At 48.3% G+C, this 19,563-nt stretch overlaps 1 protein-coding gene across 4 annotated transcripts in view; it reads right to left on the reverse strand.

The window, feature by feature from the left end:
- Window positions 1–19,563, reverse strand: part of ASCC1 (activating signal cointegrator 1 complex subunit 1) — a 36,247-nt gene that overhangs the window by 14,816 nt on the left and 1,868 nt on the right. Inside the window, exons 2-10 of one of the 4 annotated variants that reach the window (XM_041468105.1) lie at window positions 19,161–19,291; window positions 17,963–18,062; window positions 17,005–17,102; window positions 15,516–15,694; window positions 9,433–9,569; window positions 7,188–7,307; window positions 2,953–3,074; window positions 2,350–2,507; window positions 801–880 (exon numbers count right to left, since the gene is read on the reverse strand). In XM_041468105.1, the coding sequence (XP_041324039.1) occupies window positions 2,371–2,507; window positions 2,953–3,074; window positions 7,188–7,307; window positions 9,433–9,569; window positions 15,516–15,694; window positions 17,005–17,102; window positions 17,963–18,062; window positions 19,161–19,291 (1,024 nt within the window). In that variant the 3' untranslated portion in view covers window positions 801–880; window positions 2,350–2,370. Of the gene's footprint in view, window positions 1–800; window positions 881–2,349; window positions 2,508–2,952; window positions 3,075–7,187; window positions 7,308–9,432; window positions 9,570–15,515; window positions 15,695–17,004; window positions 17,103–17,962; window positions 18,063–19,160; window positions 19,292–19,563 lie in introns of those variants that run through there. The other 3 variants (XM_041468104.1, XM_041468103.1, XM_041468106.1) reach the window with 3 other exon arrangements.

The following is a 19,563-nucleotide window of genomic DNA, read 5'->3' on the forward strand; positions in this document are numbered from 1 at the left end:
TTGAACCTTTCCCAACCTCCACAGTCTGGGGGATCGTGTTTTCTAACCTCTGATCACTGCCAAAGCCCTCAGATCCTGGTGGGACTCCCTACCACTACCCAGTATTTTTCTGGAGCAAATCAATAGCAGAGATTAAAACCAAAAAGAAAAGAGTAAGTGAAATGAGAGTGGGGTTTAGTTTCATAAATATATATGAGTAGAACAAGAGCAACGAAGTGCTTCTTTCTGGTGGGCTGAGAATCAACTCGAGCCTGAGTCTCCAGGGTAAAACAGGAGTGAAGTAAACGACAACATGAACACCCACTTAGCATTCGTGCTTCATATCCTGCTCTGAGCCTCAGCAGCTTTAGGAATGCTCCTGTTAAATACTGTAATGCTCCCAATTACGAGTGATCTGGACTGTTTATTTTCTAAACAGATTCCCCCCTCCCCCCCACTGCAGCTTCCTCACAAAGGGCAGTGCAGGAGCAGCTCTGATCTCTGTGACCAGGGACAGGACCCAGGGGCGTTGCTGGAGCTGTGCTAGGGGAGGATGAATACTGGGAAAAGGTTCTTTGCCTAGAGGGAACACTGAACAGGCTCCCCAGGAAATGGTCAGCGCTCCAAGGCTGCCAGAGCTCCTGGAGTGTTTGGACAACGCTCTCAGGCACAAGGTGGGATTGTCCTGGGCAGCGCCAGGGGCTGGGCTGGATGATCCTTGTGAGTGTCTTCCCAAAAGCAGTCTAGAAGAGGTGTTTAGACCTCTTTTGGCTATAAAATATCCATAGCTGGCTCCATTTCCCTGATTGTTTCATACTGACCTTGAGGATATTTTGGCCATTAAATGACTCCCGCTCCTTGAAAGATGATTTACCAGTCATTGTGTTGTTTCGTTCTTCAGCTGTAGAGAGAAAAGCCACCACCAGAATGAGCTTCAGATGGGAGAACTCTGTGTGCTGTACTTCATCCCCCCACTCTGTCCCTCCCCAAAGTCAGCTGCCAGCTAATAAACCATCTTTGCCCAGTTCTCAGTGCAAAAATCCCCCACTTCCACTTGGATTTTAGGAGGAAAAGGGCTGGAACTGGTGCCTCTATCGGGATCACCTCTGTTACCTGGAGGAAAGGCCCTAAATCACAGCTACTACCGTGGTGATTCTGTAGGGCTGACTGCTCAGTGCAACACACCTGCTTCTCTCTGGCTTGTTTTCATCCCTCATCCTGCCATGTCAGGGTGCGAGACAGCACTTGCATGGCCTGGAACAGCACCAGATTCCAGGCTGAGCATGCCAGCACAATGCCAGGCGGGATGCGGACGGCCCCTACACAAACCTCTGTGTGTGCTGTGGATGCTTCTGTGGGGTGGGCATGCAGCCACACACACAGAGACATTCAGAATAGCAACCTAGGCCTACAGCAGCTGCCAAAAGCCTGTGTCTGAGATCCATTTCCCCAGAGCACGGCTGGGTTTTTATATAATCCCCAAGTACAGGATCTGCTCCTTCCACAGGACCTCTGCCTCATCTGGTGAATATATTCAGTATTTCTTTTTCATCTCCATCATTAACTATGAAGTCCCCCTCACATCCAGCTTGCTGTTCAAATCCTGTATGGAATACAAAGAGACTTTTACGGCTGCCTGCGGAATGCTGGCGGAAGGCTCTCCCCATTGTGTCTGAATGCCTCTCATGCCTCATGGGGTTGTGCAGAATATAGACTCAGGATGCCAGACCTAGCTGCCCATGTGCCTCCCCTCACACAGAGCCACATCAGCAATCTGGGGTCACATTTTCAGGGCTCAGTTTGAGAGCCCCATCCTTACAGGGTTTCTATGCCCTGGGTGTGCTTGTTTGACTTCAGCAGCAGTCAGAGCCAAAACCTGCCCAGAAGACAATGACACAAATCACCTGCTGTTATCACTGTTCCTGCAGAGATTCAGAGAGCCAACAACTAAAGAATTCTTGACACAGCCTATTGCAGTGCACAGGGGCCACCGTGCCAGAGCACGCACATTCGCACATGGAGAACCAGGCTGTAACACACTGCCCCTCCCCAAGGATGATGCTTTTAGGGCTGCTTTATAAAGTAATGTGATCAGAACCATGCTAGAGACAGCCAGAGCAGACAATCTTCTGGCAGAGACAGCAGACACCATACACTCAAGAATAGCTCACATTCAGCTTCGCATCACATTCATCTGTCTGCATCTGATTTAAGGAGAAAGACAATGGAATCACTTTCCTAAAGAAATGGGCAGTCTCTAAGTTAATCAAAGAGGATTATGTTTTCATCTTGTTTGAAGGTCAGCACAACACATGGAATTGTTATGCAATTTCAATTTAACACCAGGACACAGAGAACTCAAGATCTCACCTCCATGAGGAGTGGCTGAGGTCACTTGCTCTGTTCAGCCTGAAGGAGACTGAGGGAAGACCTCATCAGGGCCTGCAGCTTCCTCACAAAGGGCAGTGCAGGAGCAGCTCTGATCTCTGTGACCAGGGACAGGACCCAGGGGCGTTGCTGGAGCTGTGCTAGGGGAGGATGAATACTGGGAAAAGGTTCTTTGCCTAGAGGGAACACTGAACAGGCTCCCCAGGAAATGGTCAGCGCTCCAAGGCTGCCAGAGCTCCTGGAGTGTTTGGACAACGCTCTCAGGCACAAGGTGGGATTGTCCTGGGCAGCGCCAGGGGCTGGGCTGGATGATCCTTGTGAGTGTCTTCCCACTCAGGACACTCTATGATTCTACTTGAACATATTTTTCCTTAGCCCAGAAGTGCTACAAGGTGCCAAGGTTTTGAATCTGTGACTCTTGTTCACTGCTTTATTTTCTTCTGGGTTTTATCTGCAGACATCTCCCCCCCAACCAAGCCCTGTAGGTAACTAAAACCACACTGAAAAAGCAAAAACCAAAAATCTGCTGAGCAACAGGACTACTTTAAATGCATTTAGCAGCAAGGATGAAGGGTCTGTACGTACTTGGATCTTTCCTGAAGAGAGTGTTCATGACTGTGGCATGCAGCTTCACCCTGTCCCATTCTTTAAGCATCAGGCCAGAGGCCACAAAGCGCTCCACCAGCTGATCAGCGACCATCTGCAACCTGGGAACCAAAGAGAAAGAAGAGGGCCACGTAAAACAAGGAGCCTCTGCAGCATCAGCTCTTGGCTTTTCAGCCAGAAGGGCAGCAAGTGTGAAATGAAGTCTCTGCATGCACACAGGAAAGGGAGCTAGTCCCTGATGGAAAGCAGAGGCATCAGCATTCAGCTCTAATGCAAAAAGTTCTGACTGTTGCACAAAGCTTCCTCTGTGATCGCTTCTGCTGCAAATATTCCACGAGGAAGGGCAGATTTAGCACAGCACAGAGCTCGCTCACAGTGACAGATGTTACTGGGAGCTGAAGGATGCATCTTTCTACTGCCAGGAAACACAGTGTGACTCTCCTTGCAAATGCTAAAATCTGCACACCCGCAGGGGCTTGGGCACCTTGATTCCCCGAGGATGTGCTCAGGGACTGCTGCAGCCTGGCTCCTCTCTGTCCCAGATAACCAACCCAGCCACTGGGCTTGCTTTCTGGGAGAGCCCAGAACGTGGTGACAGGGCCACAACCCCTGTCAGCACATCCTGGTGAACACTCCAGCTTTGGAGCTACTGAGCAAGCAAAATCCAAGGACTTATTCCCACCTTTGTGTCTGGCATTGACTGTCAGGATCTGAGGGCAGACCCATCCTAGGACAGGCAGCAGGAGCAGGGATCAGAACAATGTGCTTATGTCTAAGGAGCTGAAGGAACTTCCAGGCTGCTGCTGTGCCCAAAAAACTTCTGCAGTGCCTGATTCTTACCAAAGGTAGAGAGGATATGCCAGAATGAGAGCTTGCCATCTCTGAAAATAAGGCCAGAGGGTATTAAGTCTATGCAGAAGAATCTGAGCTTCTCCCAGCACGTCCCAGGGATTAGAGAGCTTTCTGCTCGGTGAGGTCCCCCCATGTTGGTGTCTCAGCTGTGGCAGAGTGTGGCCTGTCCCCAGAGCCTGGGGCTGCCATGCTCTGGATGCCAGCTCAGAGCCCACTGCTGGCTTTGGGCTGCCCCTCACGGGCTGCCAGCCCCCATGTGACCATTTCAAGACTCTCAAACTACCAATTGTCACGGCTTTTTACTATTTTCTGGCTTTACTTCAGTGATTTTTAAAATTAGCAATGACAAAGATTAAATGAATATCATTACAGACAATACTAAAACAAATTAACAGAGAATAGCTCAAGTGAAAATGGTGCTTTATTACGTTATAAAGTTAATCAAGGAAATAAAACAAATTAGAATGAATTATAATGGAAATTATTTGCCATGTGGGAGGCATCAGAGCATGATCCCTCTTTCAGTCTGAGCCATTATATGTGCAGAAGGGCTTGCCAACCCCTAATTCTGTCTGCAGTTATGCAAGCTAAGTCAGGATAAATCAAATCTCCTGCTTTACAGCTTAAGCTGATCAAGATCATCCAAAGATCAGGAAGGAACTCCACCCCTCAGCCATGCCAGGAACTACACAGAGCTAACAGGACATCTTGCATGAGGCAGGAAGGCACACACCTCTCTCTAGCACAGGCTGCAGCAGTCTGATCCAGCACAGGAAGCCACGTGGCTGCTACTCTCCCCTGGCATTGGCCTTGCAGCTCAGAAACTGCTTCCCCATTTCCCTAAGCAAGGCACAGCAGGTTTCAGCAGGTTCCAGGAGCTGTTCAGCAATGACCCGCGTCACAGGCCAGGAAACAAAGCAGGGTTTTCTGGAGACATCAGCATTTGTCCTCTCTTTATAATCACTGCTAGTCCAGCACAGTGTCTGCTGGAATGTCAAAGGAAGGAAAAGCTGCTCTCCATCAACACAAAAATACCTTTTTTTCCCCTCTGCAAAGCTAAATGTTTTTCTGGGTGCTTGCTAATAGCTAAGGAACTATGTAGGAGGAGAAGTGCCAGATGAATGGTATCAGGAGAAGGTGCTTCACCCAGATGGCCATGGGGCACTGAACAGGGAAATGTCACTGGCCCCAAGGCTGCCAGAGCTCCAGGAGCATTTGGACAACACTCTCAGGGACAGAGTGGTGTTGTTGGGGTGTCCTGGCCAGAGCAAGGAGTTGGACTCGATGATCCTGATGGGCCCCTTCCAACTCAGCCTATTCTGTGATTTTGTGAATTAATCTGCAGGTGAGGGCAGGACCAGGCTGGGCCAAGGATTAAAACTTCAAATGCCTTGGCCCTCTCTGAGCCTGCTGCTATGCAAAAAGCAAAACAGGTGCTGTGGAAGAGAAGCCTGGCAGTTTCCAGGTGCCATGCAAAGCACAAGGTCTGGTTCTGTCAAAAACCTCAGCTAACAGATCTCTGTGAAGGACAGTGGAGACATCAGTCCTTTCTTGAGGGGTGGGGAGTGCTGTTTTCACTTTCAAGGCCAGGTGGATTTGAAGACCTCACTTCTCTCCCCTGCCCAAAGCAGCTCTGCCAGCCCTGATGCACATCAGCACTTTCTCCAGCATTATGCCTAAGTGTGCTCTCATCACACAGGGTACAGCTGGCAGGGTGCAAGTACCAACAATTCCAGCTGTCCCCAGAGGCAGGCAGACATCACTGTCAATTTAGGCCCTGCTTATGCTCCACAGGATTCCTCTCCCAGCTCCTCAGGCTGCAGATTTATTTTCAGATGTAACCAGACTGGCAAGCATTGCACCTCAGAGAGAGCCAGAGCTTGGTGACTCAGGAGAAGAGGCCTCAGCTCCCAGAACTGGTATTTTAGATGCTCTCTACAACAAAACCCACCAAAAGGCATTTGGGTCATGCAGTGTCTGTCTCCATCTCATCTTTCCAAGTGCTTCTGCTCTCTTTCTCCCTGAGCTCTGTCTCTGGCTGATCTCTGCTTTGCCCTGGTTCCCCACCCACCCCGTTTGTTTTTATCTCACCTCTTCCAGGGTAGGACAGACTTCAAAGTGGAAGAGCCAAGAAAAGGAAAATACTTCAATTCCTACTGCCTCCCAGCAGTTCTTGCATTTTTCATTTTCCCTCTCATTTCCTTATCCCACTTCCGATCTCTTACTTCAACACAGCCTCCAAAGTGTGGTTTTAAGCAGGCCCCCCCTCGCCATCTCCTCAGCCCTCAGGGAAAGGATATGCCAGAACATATCCCTTCTTCCCTGGGCCAGTCCCTGCTCACAGCCTCCCTCCTCCAGCTGCACTGCTCCATGCTCCTCTGCTAGCTCCTGCTGTCCTCTAGCAATGGGAACAGACAACAAAAGGGCAGCGCTGTCAGGCAAAGAGAAGGCTGAGGCTCAGAGACAGGAGGTAAAGCTGCTTTGGCTACTCCCTTTCCCTATTTCTGGCAACCAGCAGCACTGAGTACAACAGCTCTTATGTTAATCATAGAATCTACAGTGGTTTGGAAGAGGTGTTGAAGACCATCTGCTTCCAAGCCCTGCCATGGGCAGAGACATCTTCCTCTAGACCAGGATGCTCCAAGCCCCATCCGTGTTTCCTCAGTTTCCAGAAAGCACCAAGAGAAAACATGGTACTGCACACTGGTGATGTAGTCCTTGTCAAAAACAAGAAGAAGGAAGGTTGTCCAGACACTGCCACATCCTGGGCAGGGTTGTTTGTAGAGCTGAAGCCATCAGCCACAGTGGTGAGCAGAACAAAAATTTGAGCTGACACCAACCAGGCTTCAAGATCTTGCAGCAGCAGCTCCAAAAGACATTTCACACCCAGCACCCATTCCAGGCTGCTGCAGACACACAAACCAACTCTGTAATCAGGTCATGCTCTTCTGAGGACCTTCTGGGTTAACTGGGTTTTAAGAATAATTAAATACTGCAGAATAGAATACACCAGGCTGTCCAGATTAATCTGGACTGCAAGCTGGGAACTAGACAGCAGAGGCCAAATCATCCTGCCTTCTAAGTCATCTCAGGAGTATCTCCTTGGCCATCTTATCCTGTGCAAGCCATGACTCCATTACTCACCCTGACAGACTGCTGCAGAAACAAACGACATCCTTCAGCTGCAGCCCCAGTGGCTGACTGAAAGAGCAAACACATCACTGCCTTAACTGCTTCATGAAGCAAGGATGACTTCATCTTGGTGACTGCTGGCCTGAGGACTGCCAGGAACACCCACCAGCTCCACAGGGTTTCCCTGGCACTCTGGGGAGGAATGAAAGACAGGAGCAGGGGGAACTCACCTGTCTGAGCCATCCTTCATGTGGACTTTGGCATAAAGGACATCTGTCATGGCAGGGTCATCGTTCATGTACTCCACTCCTGCCACCTCCACTGTCAGGGGCTGGCCTCCAGTAATTTGGCTAAAACACAAGAAATCTCTAATGTTTAAAAGCAAAACATCACACCAGCTCTTGAAATGCAACACACAGTGCTCCTTGTGCACATACCAAATATTTGGGTTTACTATGAGAATGAGATTAGATACTCTTTTTGCCACAGTGAGACAAAAATTTGATGTTAAGTGGGACTTAAATGTTATACAGAGCCTATGGGGCAGTGAACTCCACTGAGGAGTTCTTCTCTGTCTCCTGTTTTTCACCTTGTTTGCACTGCAAAAACCCAAACTCAAAAAGTCTCCCTAATTCCTAAAACTCAAAAGCCTATGGCTGCCATTGCCTCATCATCCCAAGTGGTAAAAGAATTTAAATTCATACACTTGGTGTTTCAGACACACATTAAGTCAACTTGTCAGTGCTCAACATGGAGATCCCCATCCACATGTCAAAAAACCCACCACAAGTAAACGGTTCAAGTTCTCATTCCAGAGAGGCTCCTGCCTCCCTGTGAAAAGACCAACCATGAAGTCTCTGATTTTTGCTGGGAAAGGCACTTGATATAGAACACAGCTCTGAGTGCAACATCCAACCAGTAAACAGAGCTGGTTTAAAATCAGCTCCAGCTCTTCATGCAGGATATAATATGCACTCCCACACCTGCAAACGCCCTGTGAATGTATCTGCTTCCCAACACACTGCCTCCTTGCCTTTCCCAGCAGAGCATCCTGGGGAGGCTGGTGCCACAGCCAGTGCTGCCTGTGAGTAAGTGATGCCTTGTTTAACACCCAGCGCTCTTGGAAAGAACAGGGAGTGTCTGGGCAGGCAGATGTAACAATCATGAGTTAACAAGGTGAGTGTGACTTTGCTCTGACCTTGCTCACTTCTGTTCAGCTTTTGAGGTGCTCAGCAAAGATTCCCAAGTGAAACAAGCAGTGTGACTTCCCTTCCCAGTATAGTTACTGGGAGGGAAACAGCACAAATGTACTATTATGGACACCAAACTAACAGCACTAAAGGTCACATATCCTAAAAAGGGTCAAAACAGTCACAGCTACCTTCACAGGGCACTGGCTGCACTTTAGAAAAGGAAATGAAAGCTAATGAAGCTTTATGTGGGTGGAAGGGAGCCTAATTAATTTCCCAAGTATATTTACTTGGGTGTGGAAGGGGAAATAAACTAAAGGTTACCTGCAAGTGTTGATTCCCCCTTCACTAAAGGAAACAGGGAGCAATGATTTTCTCGGCATCAGTTCAATCTACTTATGTGGAGGCTGGCACTTTCCAAATATTGCATTCAGAGCCTCCCCCTGGAAACACACTTGCATTTCTGTTCAACAGCTGAACTGAAGCCATCCTTTTAAAGGCAGAGGTATGAATTCTGGCCATGCATTAATTCCCACAGATATTAGCTAGCACAGCGTGACCAATTCTTCATGCACCGAGGCAGCAAATAAATGAAGGCAAAGGATCCGTGCTCTGTGTGCAAAGGCTTTGCAGAAATAAATAAATAAACCACCCCCTTCAGGCCATCTTCAATTACTAAGCTGACCAGAGATAAGCTAATTACGGTGTCACTGGAGCACATTTGCAGCCAAAGCCCCAACATCTGCAGCTCGGTGTTAACAGGCAGCGAGGCAGCCGCGCTCCTGGGGCAGCACGGACACTTTCAGGCTGATTACTCGCAAGGCTCCCGATGGCTTCCCTGCACACAGCTCCCCTCGTCCAGGAATGTATGTCAAGGACACCTCAGCATCTGCTCTGAGGCAGGAGGGAAGTGCCAGAGGCAGAGCCCACTGCAGGCAGCGTGCAAAGGTAAGGGAGCTCAGCCCTCCCTCTGCAGCAGGCAGGGGACAGCGGCAAAAACTGCTCAGGCACAAAGAACGGGGATGCACGTGAGGAAGGGAAGTGAGCAGAGCAGGTTTTCAGGGAATGCCGAGGGTCTGAGCTGAGCTATAGATACTGTAAGGCTCTCTGTGGCTGCTCAGGGATTTCTATTGCCCCATTTGAAACATTTCAGCCTTTTTCTAAATTTCTAGAGTTGAGAGAAGACTACTGAGCTGCTCTTCTCTTTGCTGTTCCTTGTCAAAACAGAGTGCTGCTTTCCCCTCTCTCAAGGCCTTGGTGATGACATCCCTTTCCCACCACTTACTCCACAAAGTCCTCTTTGCACCGCTGCAGAAGGTCACAGGCTTTCTGGATCTCTTGTTCGTTCAGGAGCACCAGCGTCCCAATGGTCAGGTGAAGCTTTGCAGGGTTCTGGAACAGGCTGCTGCTGACCCCGTGATCCTACAAATCAATCCATCACACAGAGGTGTCTTACCTCATCCACACACACCTGCTCCACCACAGGGATAAATACTACAGAAAGCAGGTACCAAGTCACTGGCATCAATCCTTTTATCTCTGGTCGGGTTGGTAATGACTCGAAGTTGAAAATTTCTCAGGCTTTGTGAAGAAGCAAGCTCAGCCTGGCAGATGAGCTGCAGTCCCACCACAGCTCCCTGCCTGCTCTTCCATCAGAGCTGCTGAACAGCAGCCTGGAAGATCAGTACAGCAGGCTGTAATTTGGTACCCAGGACCTGCAACACTCACTTGTAAGGGGGTTTTTGGGAGGAGACTTCCACAGCTGTCAACGCAGCATCTGCTACCAGCAATGAACTCAACACAAGCCAGCTCAGATTTAAAACTTCAGTCCATTTCTTGTGCAATAAAGCTGAGACCAGCTGTAGTGACATGAAATGGTCTCTAAATCCTGTCTAAACATAGGTTGCACCTCATAACAGAAGCACAGCTAATACCAGCTCTGATAATTATATTTTTCTTCTTCCCATATGCCCTATAGTTTGCTGAGGTGAATTAAGTTTAAATTCCCTTTATAAGAAGGGCTGCGTGTTGTTGCTGGGGAGGAGCTGTTCCCAGGTGGAGCAGTGGTTACATCCAGCTTTAAGAAACATGCTATTCTTTTCTAGGATACTTATAAAAATACCTCAAGAATGGTTAACACACCCATATTAAAACAATTATTTCCACTTAGTGGCCGCTTCCCATCAGCGCATTAAATAACCTCCAATTTTAATTCCAGAAGAAGCCAACCTGCCAGGCCATGGAAGCCTTTCTGCATCTGAAAAGAGTGCACCAGCTGAGAACAATAGCTTTGATGTTTCTACTGTGCTCCAGAGTTTGAAATAAAACCTTTCAGACGTTTAAATGCTGCAGTATCTCAGCCTCTCAAGAGTTTCATGCCCCACATCTCGCTCAGCATTTTTCATGCCTAATGACCACATGCAGACCTTTCTTTACAGCACAGCTTACGTGCTGGACTAGGGACAAGGCAGGCTGCAAAACAGAGGCCAGAGGCTTGCTCCAGCACCCACAGCCTGGCAACCACCAGGGATGGCCCCATCTCACTTCTTCCTACCTTCCCCTCCCTGCAGTAAAAGCTTTGTGGCTTCCTTTAATTCATGCTGCTGTTCACATGCGTGACAGGACATGATTTCTCTCCGTCAGCCTTTCTTCTCCACTGATATCTGCACTCAGAGAACATTTGGCCCCTCACAAAACAACAGCTTGGGTAACAGAAACTGGGAGAAGGTTTGATTTAACTTTGCCACGGACAGCCAGCCGAGGTCACAGAGTGCACAGATGAGGAACAGTAACACGACCCTTTGCAGGTCAGAAAGCCAAAGCCCTGCCCTCATTTTCTGCCCCAGCACAATTTGTGCTGTAAACATGACCCTGCCCCAAAAGCAGCATTTTCCCCTGAGGTTTTCAACACCTGAGTGTGGGCTGAGTTGACAAACGATGACACGTCACCTCCATGAGCCACGCTACTGCTGCTGGGGAGTTCAGCAGGGAAGAGCAGTGCACAGCAAGCAGGCCAAGACCTAGATAATCTTCCTGGTTTACTCCCTAGTACTTCAGGCAGCTCCTCAAAACCCTGCTTACACTCCCTACTCTTTCACAGGCCGGCAGATCCCACTTCTCCCACACATAAAATAGATGCTGCGTCAGAGCTGGCTCTCCCTGGAACAGCCAATGTTCCTGGGGGTGTCTCAGCAGCCCTTCCTGGCTGGATGCTGCTCACCAGGATGCAAAAAGGCTGGAACTCAATTAGTCTAATCCCAGATCACGATGTGTGATCAGCAATCATTGAGTCACCTCATGGGAACCTGCCCTATTGTCTCTACAAAAATGTACTGTTCAGACCTGGGTTCTTTAAGAGGTACTGAGAGGCAGGAAGAACAATCCCTTTATGCACTATCCACATGTGATGACTGTCCTTTTTAGCTTATGCCTCTCCCTAACACTGCCCTGACATGGTCAAAAAAACCCAACTCGTTTCCACTTGGTCATTTTTTCTCCCTCCTGCTACCAAAGACTTCTACCTCTGCTCTCCTTCTTCAGAAGGGACACAGAAAGGGTTTTATCTGGGGTCTTCAATTCCTTGCAAAGCCCAAGCACGTTGTCCCTCCAAATGTAAGACCCTGTAGTAGGGAAACTATAAACCACAACACACTTCAGTCCTTCTACATGACAAGGCCAGGGATCAAGCTCCTTAGCTCTTCTGCCCTGGCTGTGTCCTCTCTACTGTTAAGAGCTCCCAGTGTTTGCAGACAGATTTATGTTTTTCAGGGTTTTTTTTTTCCTTAAGAGCAGGATACTGCATGCCAGTTATGTGCCCTGTGCCACCCTGATGCACAAACAAAGGAGCGAGCCAGGAAAACAGTATTTGCACAGGACTGACTGAAGAGCTACAGGCTCAAAAACCCCTCCCACTTTCTGTCCCTTCCACTCTGAGATAAAATACCTCATTAGCAATGTTTGATATTTACAGGTTGCCATATATGACAGCAATCATGTTTCTTTTCCCTGCTACATCTGCAGCCTGTTCAGTCTGCAAACGCTGCACAGCTCTCAAAGACCCAACTGTGATTTTTCACAGCAATTTCTGCAAAGTCTCTTCCCTTTTCCACCTGCATGCTCAAACAGACGCCTCAGCTCTCCCCACTCTGACATCTACATGACTGTGAGAGAGAGGAGACTTCCAAGGTCATCCAGATCTCCCACTGCACATCAGTGATGAGCCTGTCCAGGTGAACCACCTCCCCGTATTTATATTAAATTAACCTACAAGAACCTCCCCTCAGCCCTGCTTCATTTGTCTGCCAGCCCTGACCTGTACAGCATGAACAACACCTGAAGTATTCTGTATTTCAGCACAAGGTTTATCTTCTAAAAGCTTTTAAAGACACACACACATAAAAAAACTTAGAAAGCATATACCTACCAACAAAATGCTATAAAATATAAATGAATGGTTGTCATGGTAACTGCTTCAGAGATAAATAGAGTCCCTCACAAATGCTCAATGGCCAGAAGAGATCCTCACACACACAACATACACACACCTGCTCCTTTCCCTTCCTTACCATTATTATCCCTCATTCAAAGGCTGAAGTTCACCTAATTCTGTGATGTTTTGCACCAGGTAGAGAAACACCCCGCTTCTGTCACTGAAACCCATTCAGATTTCCTCAAGTATTCCGAGAAATCCCATTGCTTTGGACAGATCTATAAGCTCTTTTATTGCTCTGTGAGGCACAGTTTTGAATTACTGTTTTTCATTACTGATGTGCTTTCTAGCAGACCCTGCTGTGAGATAAAGTGGTATTAGAGTGGCATTACTGGCTGGAGGAGTGATTGAGAGACGCACGGGGCTGCACTGTACTCCTCCAACTAACAGGAAGCAATAAATATATCTAGAAACCCTTTTGCTAATACCAGGAGAAGGAAGGGCAGAAAAATAAAGCACTATATATTCCTAGGCTAAGCACATGCAACACCCTGAATACCTGTTACTGACTGAGTTCTACATTTCAAACTGAAAATTAAAACTCTAGAACTGATGTAAGCAGTGCCAGGAACATCTCGGGCCCTTATGGGACTTGGAGCTGTCCAGACACAGAACAAAAATTGCAGAACAGACAGAAGGACAGGCAGGAGGAGGACAGGCAGTCTCAGCACTTCTCTGACCAAGGCTGGATTGCTGCAGTTTTCTGAGACAAGAAGCATGTGAAGCTTTGCAGGCAGCTCCTTCCAAATGTGACTGACAACACTTGAGGAATGCACAAAGTCTGTGAACATGTTTTTAAGAGGATGGCAGACAACTCCCCTCCCCCCAGAGACCCAAACTGACATTTAAGAGTGAGCAAGAGAGAAACAATGTGACAGACAAGATCAAGAGGGGTTTGGAGAGCAAGTAGGATCACCAGTGGAGGCTGGGCCAGTGGAGGGCTGCAGAGATGCAGCCCACCAAGGAGGCAGGAAAAATGAGTGCTCTGCAGGGAGAAGGGCTGGTCCTGGGTGAGTCTGTTGTGCTGCAGGATTAAAAACACTGGAGGAGAGCACAAACAACAACACTGCCTGCAAAGGTGGATAGAACACCCATCTTAGAAATGTCACACTGAAAGGACTTAGAAAGGTCCTTAGAAGACTCATCCAACAGCAGGGCAGCCTGGAAGCCAGAAGCCAGCAGGGGGCATGGGATAGACTGAGGTTACTGCAGCAGGCAAGGCCATAGGGAGGGACCACAGAGATCCACAGCACCTGCTGGCAGACAGCTAGAGGAGGAGAAGGATCAAATACATGGAGTCCAGGATGCCAAGTCTTCAGGCAGAGCAGTGCCAGATCTCTGGGAAGGCCAGGTGGCAGGACTGTAGCAAACATAAGCCCAGGCAGAAGAGGATAAAGGGCAAGAGAAAGCCCATGCTGAAAGCAGCAGCCTCACTGCAGAGCCAGTGGCACAAGCAGCCCCTACAGAGCCCTGTGCAGGTCACCAGCCCCTCAAAGAGCTGCTGCTCTCACTGTACCTTGGTGTGTCCCTCACAAGGACTGGAACCAGAAACCAACAGAGGGAGCCAGGCCATCACTGATGCCAGCCCGAGGTCCCAACTCTCTGTCCAGCCTACACCTTCCCAGGCTAATGTCTCCATCCGCCTGCCTGCAGGGCATTCCTTTAATCAAGGTGAGCTTTAATAAAGGTAGTGCTGCTGGCTAATGAGGAGAGATCATCCTCCTAGCCCGAGGGAAAGGTTCTCCAGGCACTGCACTGGCTAATCCCTGGAACTGTTGGCCAATTTCAGCTATATTTAATGTCAGGTGATAGAAAGCTCCTAAAATGTCATGGAATTAAGCAGAACAGGGGCTTAAATCCTGACTGTCAGGAAAGACAAGACTGCAAAGACAGCTCATTTCTGCTCTTGGAGATGAAACAACTGACGTGCAAGTGACCATGAGAACTTGAGCAAGAACTCATATCTCCCCAGATACCAGATAATTCACACCCATGGCATGAAGACATAGGAAAGTAAACTTCTTAAGCTGTGCTATCTGCAAGATTGTATTTTCCCCTTAGCAAGCAAAGCAAGAAGAAGTGATGGACATGAAAGTGAAGAGCATCAGCCCACAGAGCCCTGCAGTGTGTCTGCAATGCAACCTGCAGCAGCCACAGAGAGACCTCTCTCCTGCAGCAAACACAGAGGACATGGCAATTTAATAACATCATTCTGTCCCCTCAGCCCAGCCCTGTGCACTGACACACCACTTCTGCCAGCCCAGAAACACACTAAAATAAACCAGGGAATGCAGAGCTTTCCCTTCATTTTCTTCCTCATTTCCCTATGCCTAACTATTTCCTGCTCCTCCCAACACAAGATCTGAAGGCAAGTAGGAGTGCTGTCAGCACAAAGTCTCCTGGGGAAGAAGGGAAGTGATGAGATTTGCAGGATGGCATGTGCTACCAAGTCATTTCTCGCTCAGCTCTGGCAATGACACACATCTTCTTTCACTGTCAGGAGCCAAAAGGAAAGTGAAACAGAAGAAGCAGCAAATTTGTAAATTCTTATCTAATTTCATGGTTATGTAAAAATTATATAAAATGTAGACAGGCCCACTACATTATTTAGTGACTTTCCTATCAAAAACAAAAACCTCAATCCTCTTTTGAAACTTAGTGAATTGTTAATAGAGATTTTTCTAGATGGGAGGATATCTGAGTAAACCATTCCACTTTTCAGGAAATTTCACAACCGCACTCAACAAATTCACAACAGATCCACTAACTTAAGTAAAAGGCCTATTGAAAATGCATTCTTAGGAAACGAGAAAATGCCAAAGAGCTCTCTCAATAAATGAAACAGCTCTGTGCACTTGAATCCTCACGTGGATCCCTACCTTTGAGCACTTCTCCAGCACCTCCTCCTTGAACTGCAGGAACTTCTCCTGGATGGCAGGCTGGTTGAGAGGCAAGGACAGGAAGTGTGTGAAGGGCTGCCTCCTGCGGAAGCTGTCCAGGAGCACGTCGATCCGCGTCCGGGCAGAGACGACACCGCTGCGCTGCTGCCCAGTGATCACTGCAGGCAAACACAGCAACAACAACCTCTCTGCTTCACTGAAGCTCCCTGCTTTTAGTCCCAGCCTCCCAAGGAAGCAGGAGGAATCAAAACCCCCAGCCATGCACTGAAAAACCCACCAGGCTCCCTGCTTGACTTAAAACGCCTGATGTGGCTGTGCTTCCCTCAGCAAAGACAGATGATGCCATCAGAAGCATCCTTCTGCTGTCCACAAAGTCAGCTCTGGGGGCCTAAAAAACACTGAGAGCCCATCATTTCAGGGACCCTTCAGGTTTCTAGAGCATTATTTCAAGTTTTTAGATAGGCAGTCAGAGTGAAAATGCCAAGGAAATCTATCAAGGATCAAGACTGTGTGTGTTATTTGCGCATGCGCTTCAAGGCACCAAACAGAGAACACTTGAGCTCAAAAGGAAAGAACGGCAAGGAGCAAAATTTCCTTGGCTTCCTATTATTCCATGTTTTCAACATCTCTCAACCCTCCTAACAGTCCTTCACAGTTCTTGGGAAGAAGTCAAGACACACCCCTTGAGAAGCACCACCATGTTCCTGTGCAGCATCACAGTGGGATCCTCCCAGCATTTCCTCCTCACAGCTCTGTCACAAACATCCCTGTGCCAGTAATCTCTGGAGCATGCCCTAAGGAACCCTCCAAATACCCACTCTGGCAGAACCCACAAGGGTCAGCCCTGATGAGCAAGGTCTCCTTTCTTTTTAAATCCCTGGAAGTGATGAGAGGGAACATATGGTACAAGAAGCCCTGCTCTCACTGTTGGGATCTAGTGACAGCACCAGAAAGTCACGAATGTCATCTCAACCCTTCTCATATTAAAGCACATGCAGATGTTTATTTTGTACTCAGACAGACAAGGCATTTCTCTGAATGCTTATTTCAGTTTCTTATTGATGGAATACTATTTCAAAAGCAAAACTAAAAAAAAAAAAAAAAAATACAACACATTCAGGACCCAAGTTCTCAAGCCATTTAAGCCTAGAAGTAACTTAAAAAAAAAAAAAAACCCAAAAAAAAACCCCACACATTCAGGACCAAGTTCTCAAACCATTTAAGCCTAGAAGTAACTTTAAAAAAAAACCAAACAAACCAACAACCTAACACCATTTAATAAAGATTTATAGACAATAAAAATAAGCTCAGGAGAAAAGTGAAGTGACTTTCCCAGGGCCAAAAAGTGAGTCAGTGCTGTGTAAGAAGCAGGAATTAAAGGGAAAACACCTCCAGTACCCCCTTCCTGCTTAAATTGTGCTTGTACAAGAGCAGAAAAAAGCACATCCATTTTGTATATCCTACTCACCAATTTCTCCTTCCACTCCAGGCTTGGGAATGCTGATGGAGGTTCGAGTCTCTGTTTCTAGCCTCTTCTTTGTTTCCCCTTTCTTCCCAATGATGTACCTGGAGGCAGAAAGTGCAAGAGTTTCCCTCACACAGTGACACTGAGCCACTCTCCATCACGGGTGTCCAGAGCTGGACCCTCTGAGCTGGAGGGATGCACACACCCAGCTCCACGTGCAGGCACAGAGGTGATTTCCAGGACTTCACACATGTCCAGCCTGGGACAATGCTGAGATATGGCTCAAAACTGGTTTAAGTTAAAGTAAGTTGGTAAGTCCACAACAGCTCTGCCCACCACATCCTGCCACAGCCTCTGCATCAGCTGGGTTATCTCTTTTCCCATTATTCCAGCTGAGGAAGAAATAAGGGCTGTTTTTCTACTTTTTGCTTTATTCAAGGTAGTCATTTGCCAGCATCCAAATACACAATGGACCACTTTACCTTCTCTATATTTCCACAAAACGATCTAACTAATAAAACTGTCAAAAATAACTAGATAAAGCTTTGAACACTGCAGGTTCCTCAGTAAACAAGGGACTGGGGTCAACAGCCAATTCCAGTCGCGTGTGCTTTCTCTGAAAGCTCCCACAAACTTCCCCCTGCCAGGCTGCTCGCTCCAGTTCTTCCTCCCCTTCCTTCTCCCAGCCTCCCTGATGCTTTTATGTTCAAGGGAAGAGATGTTCAAAGACTCTCCTGCCAGCCAGCAAGCACCACCTGCTGTCCCCACCACGGGGCCGCTGAGGAGTCAAGCGAGGCCCAACTGCACTTAAAGGCATTGCCAATTTCCCCTTCCCCAATGCTCCAACCCACAGCACACCCAGACATCCAGCAGCCACCCCAACCTCCGAAACTAAACATTCTGTGCTCAACTTCTTCCCCAGCTGGCTGCAAACCAAACAAACCAAAGCACACGGGCTCACTTGTACAAGGGGCTGGGAACCTCCAGCCGGCACTGGAAGCCTCGCTCGGTCTCCTCCACCACGAAGGCATCGCAGGGCTCGTCCGCGCAGTCACCGGGGCCTACCGGGAAAACCACGTCAGGCCCTGCACAGCCTCTGTGAAGTCTGGCACTGCTTTATGGAGGAAAACAGCCTCCCCCCAGCCTTCTTTCAAGGTTAAATGAAGGAAGGAATGGCCTTCTCTCTGCTGTGGATAACTGCTTTTTATTTATCACCTCGCTACCGGCTGCGGAACATGTAATGACAGCTTCTAAATCCGGCCGGCTGGGAGGCACGGGAAGCAGGTAGTTACAGCCCAGGTTTTTTCTCAGCTGGAGTTTGTGCAATTCCCACACAGTGGGAATGGCCTCTTCTGGCAGCCAGTTCAGAAATTTAAGGCTGCAGAAGAAGACAGATAAAAGGTGAGGATAGTTTTGGTCTGAGGGTTCAAGCCAGTGGTTTAGAAAGAGATGCACCTTTCATCCGCAGGCTGTTCAGTCATGCATGGATCAAACAGAACACCCTGAAAGAATCCATGCTTCCTATTCCCTTTCCAACACAAGCAGGGATGAATTCGAATGGAAAACACCTGGTTAAAGCTCAGTGCAATCCATGGAAAGGCAGGGTGGGAGGAGGAACAGGACACAACTGCCACATTCCCATCTGAAAAGTAACACTGGAGCTTTTCTGTGCCCACAGCAACTCACACACAACTACAGCAAACACAGAAGGCAGAAAGACACAGGCAAACACACCAGGAGAGCAAGAATTTTGTCCCCAAAAGGCCAGGTTTAAAGGCACAAACATTGCAAGGACAGAGGGTCTTTAGCAAGCAGCTGCCGTATCTGCAAATAAAGATGGTAAGGAAAAGAAAGAAACCTGGAAAAAACAGATCTACACAGCTCATCAGGTTTTCCCTTTTCCTGGAGTTCTTCCACAGTCAGCAGGCAAACTGAACAGTCAGCAGCACAGTCAGCCAACCCACTTGGGATAACTGGAACTGCTTCCACTTTGGGCAGAAGGATCATCAGGGGCCAACACAAAGCCTTTTTCTCCCTCTTGAACACCTCAATCCGCCACATGGGCAGGTCTCTGTGCCCACAAAGGCACCAGAGATGACTCTGAGCGCTCCCTAGGTCCCCAGTGTTGATGTGTACACCTCCTGAGCATCACTCCTTACCTGAATAGAAGCTCTCCTCCTCCTCCTCGTGAGGGAAGGCCTGCTCTTGGATGAGGTTTTTCCGGTACACTCTTCCCCCAATCCTTACCAAGGGGGGCCGCAGCACATCCATCCTGCTCCTCCTCCTCCTACTGCAACAACAAGGACAGCTGTGCTAACCAGACCAAGGAAAAGCTCATTTCAGTGCTTCCCTGCACACTGGGCTGGCAGGGACATTAAAGCTCAGCTCATTCCAATGCCCTGCCGTGGTTCCACTATCCCAGGGGCAGCCTCAGCTTCTGTGAGCAACCTGCGCCAGGGCCTTGCCACCCTCATAGAAAAACAATTTCTTCCCAATATTCAGTCTCAACCTCCCCCCCTGAGCTAAAAGCCCCTCCATGTAGAGCCTTCAGAAAGGCAACAC

Source organism: Pyrgilauda ruficollis, unplaced genomic scaffold, assembly GCF_017590135.1.
Source record: "Pyrgilauda ruficollis isolate IOZ18807 unplaced genomic scaffold, ASM1759013v1 scaffold210, whole genome shotgun sequence".
In the NCBI taxonomy this organism is placed as follows: Eukaryota; Metazoa; Chordata; class Aves; order Passeriformes; family Passeridae; genus Pyrgilauda; species Pyrgilauda ruficollis.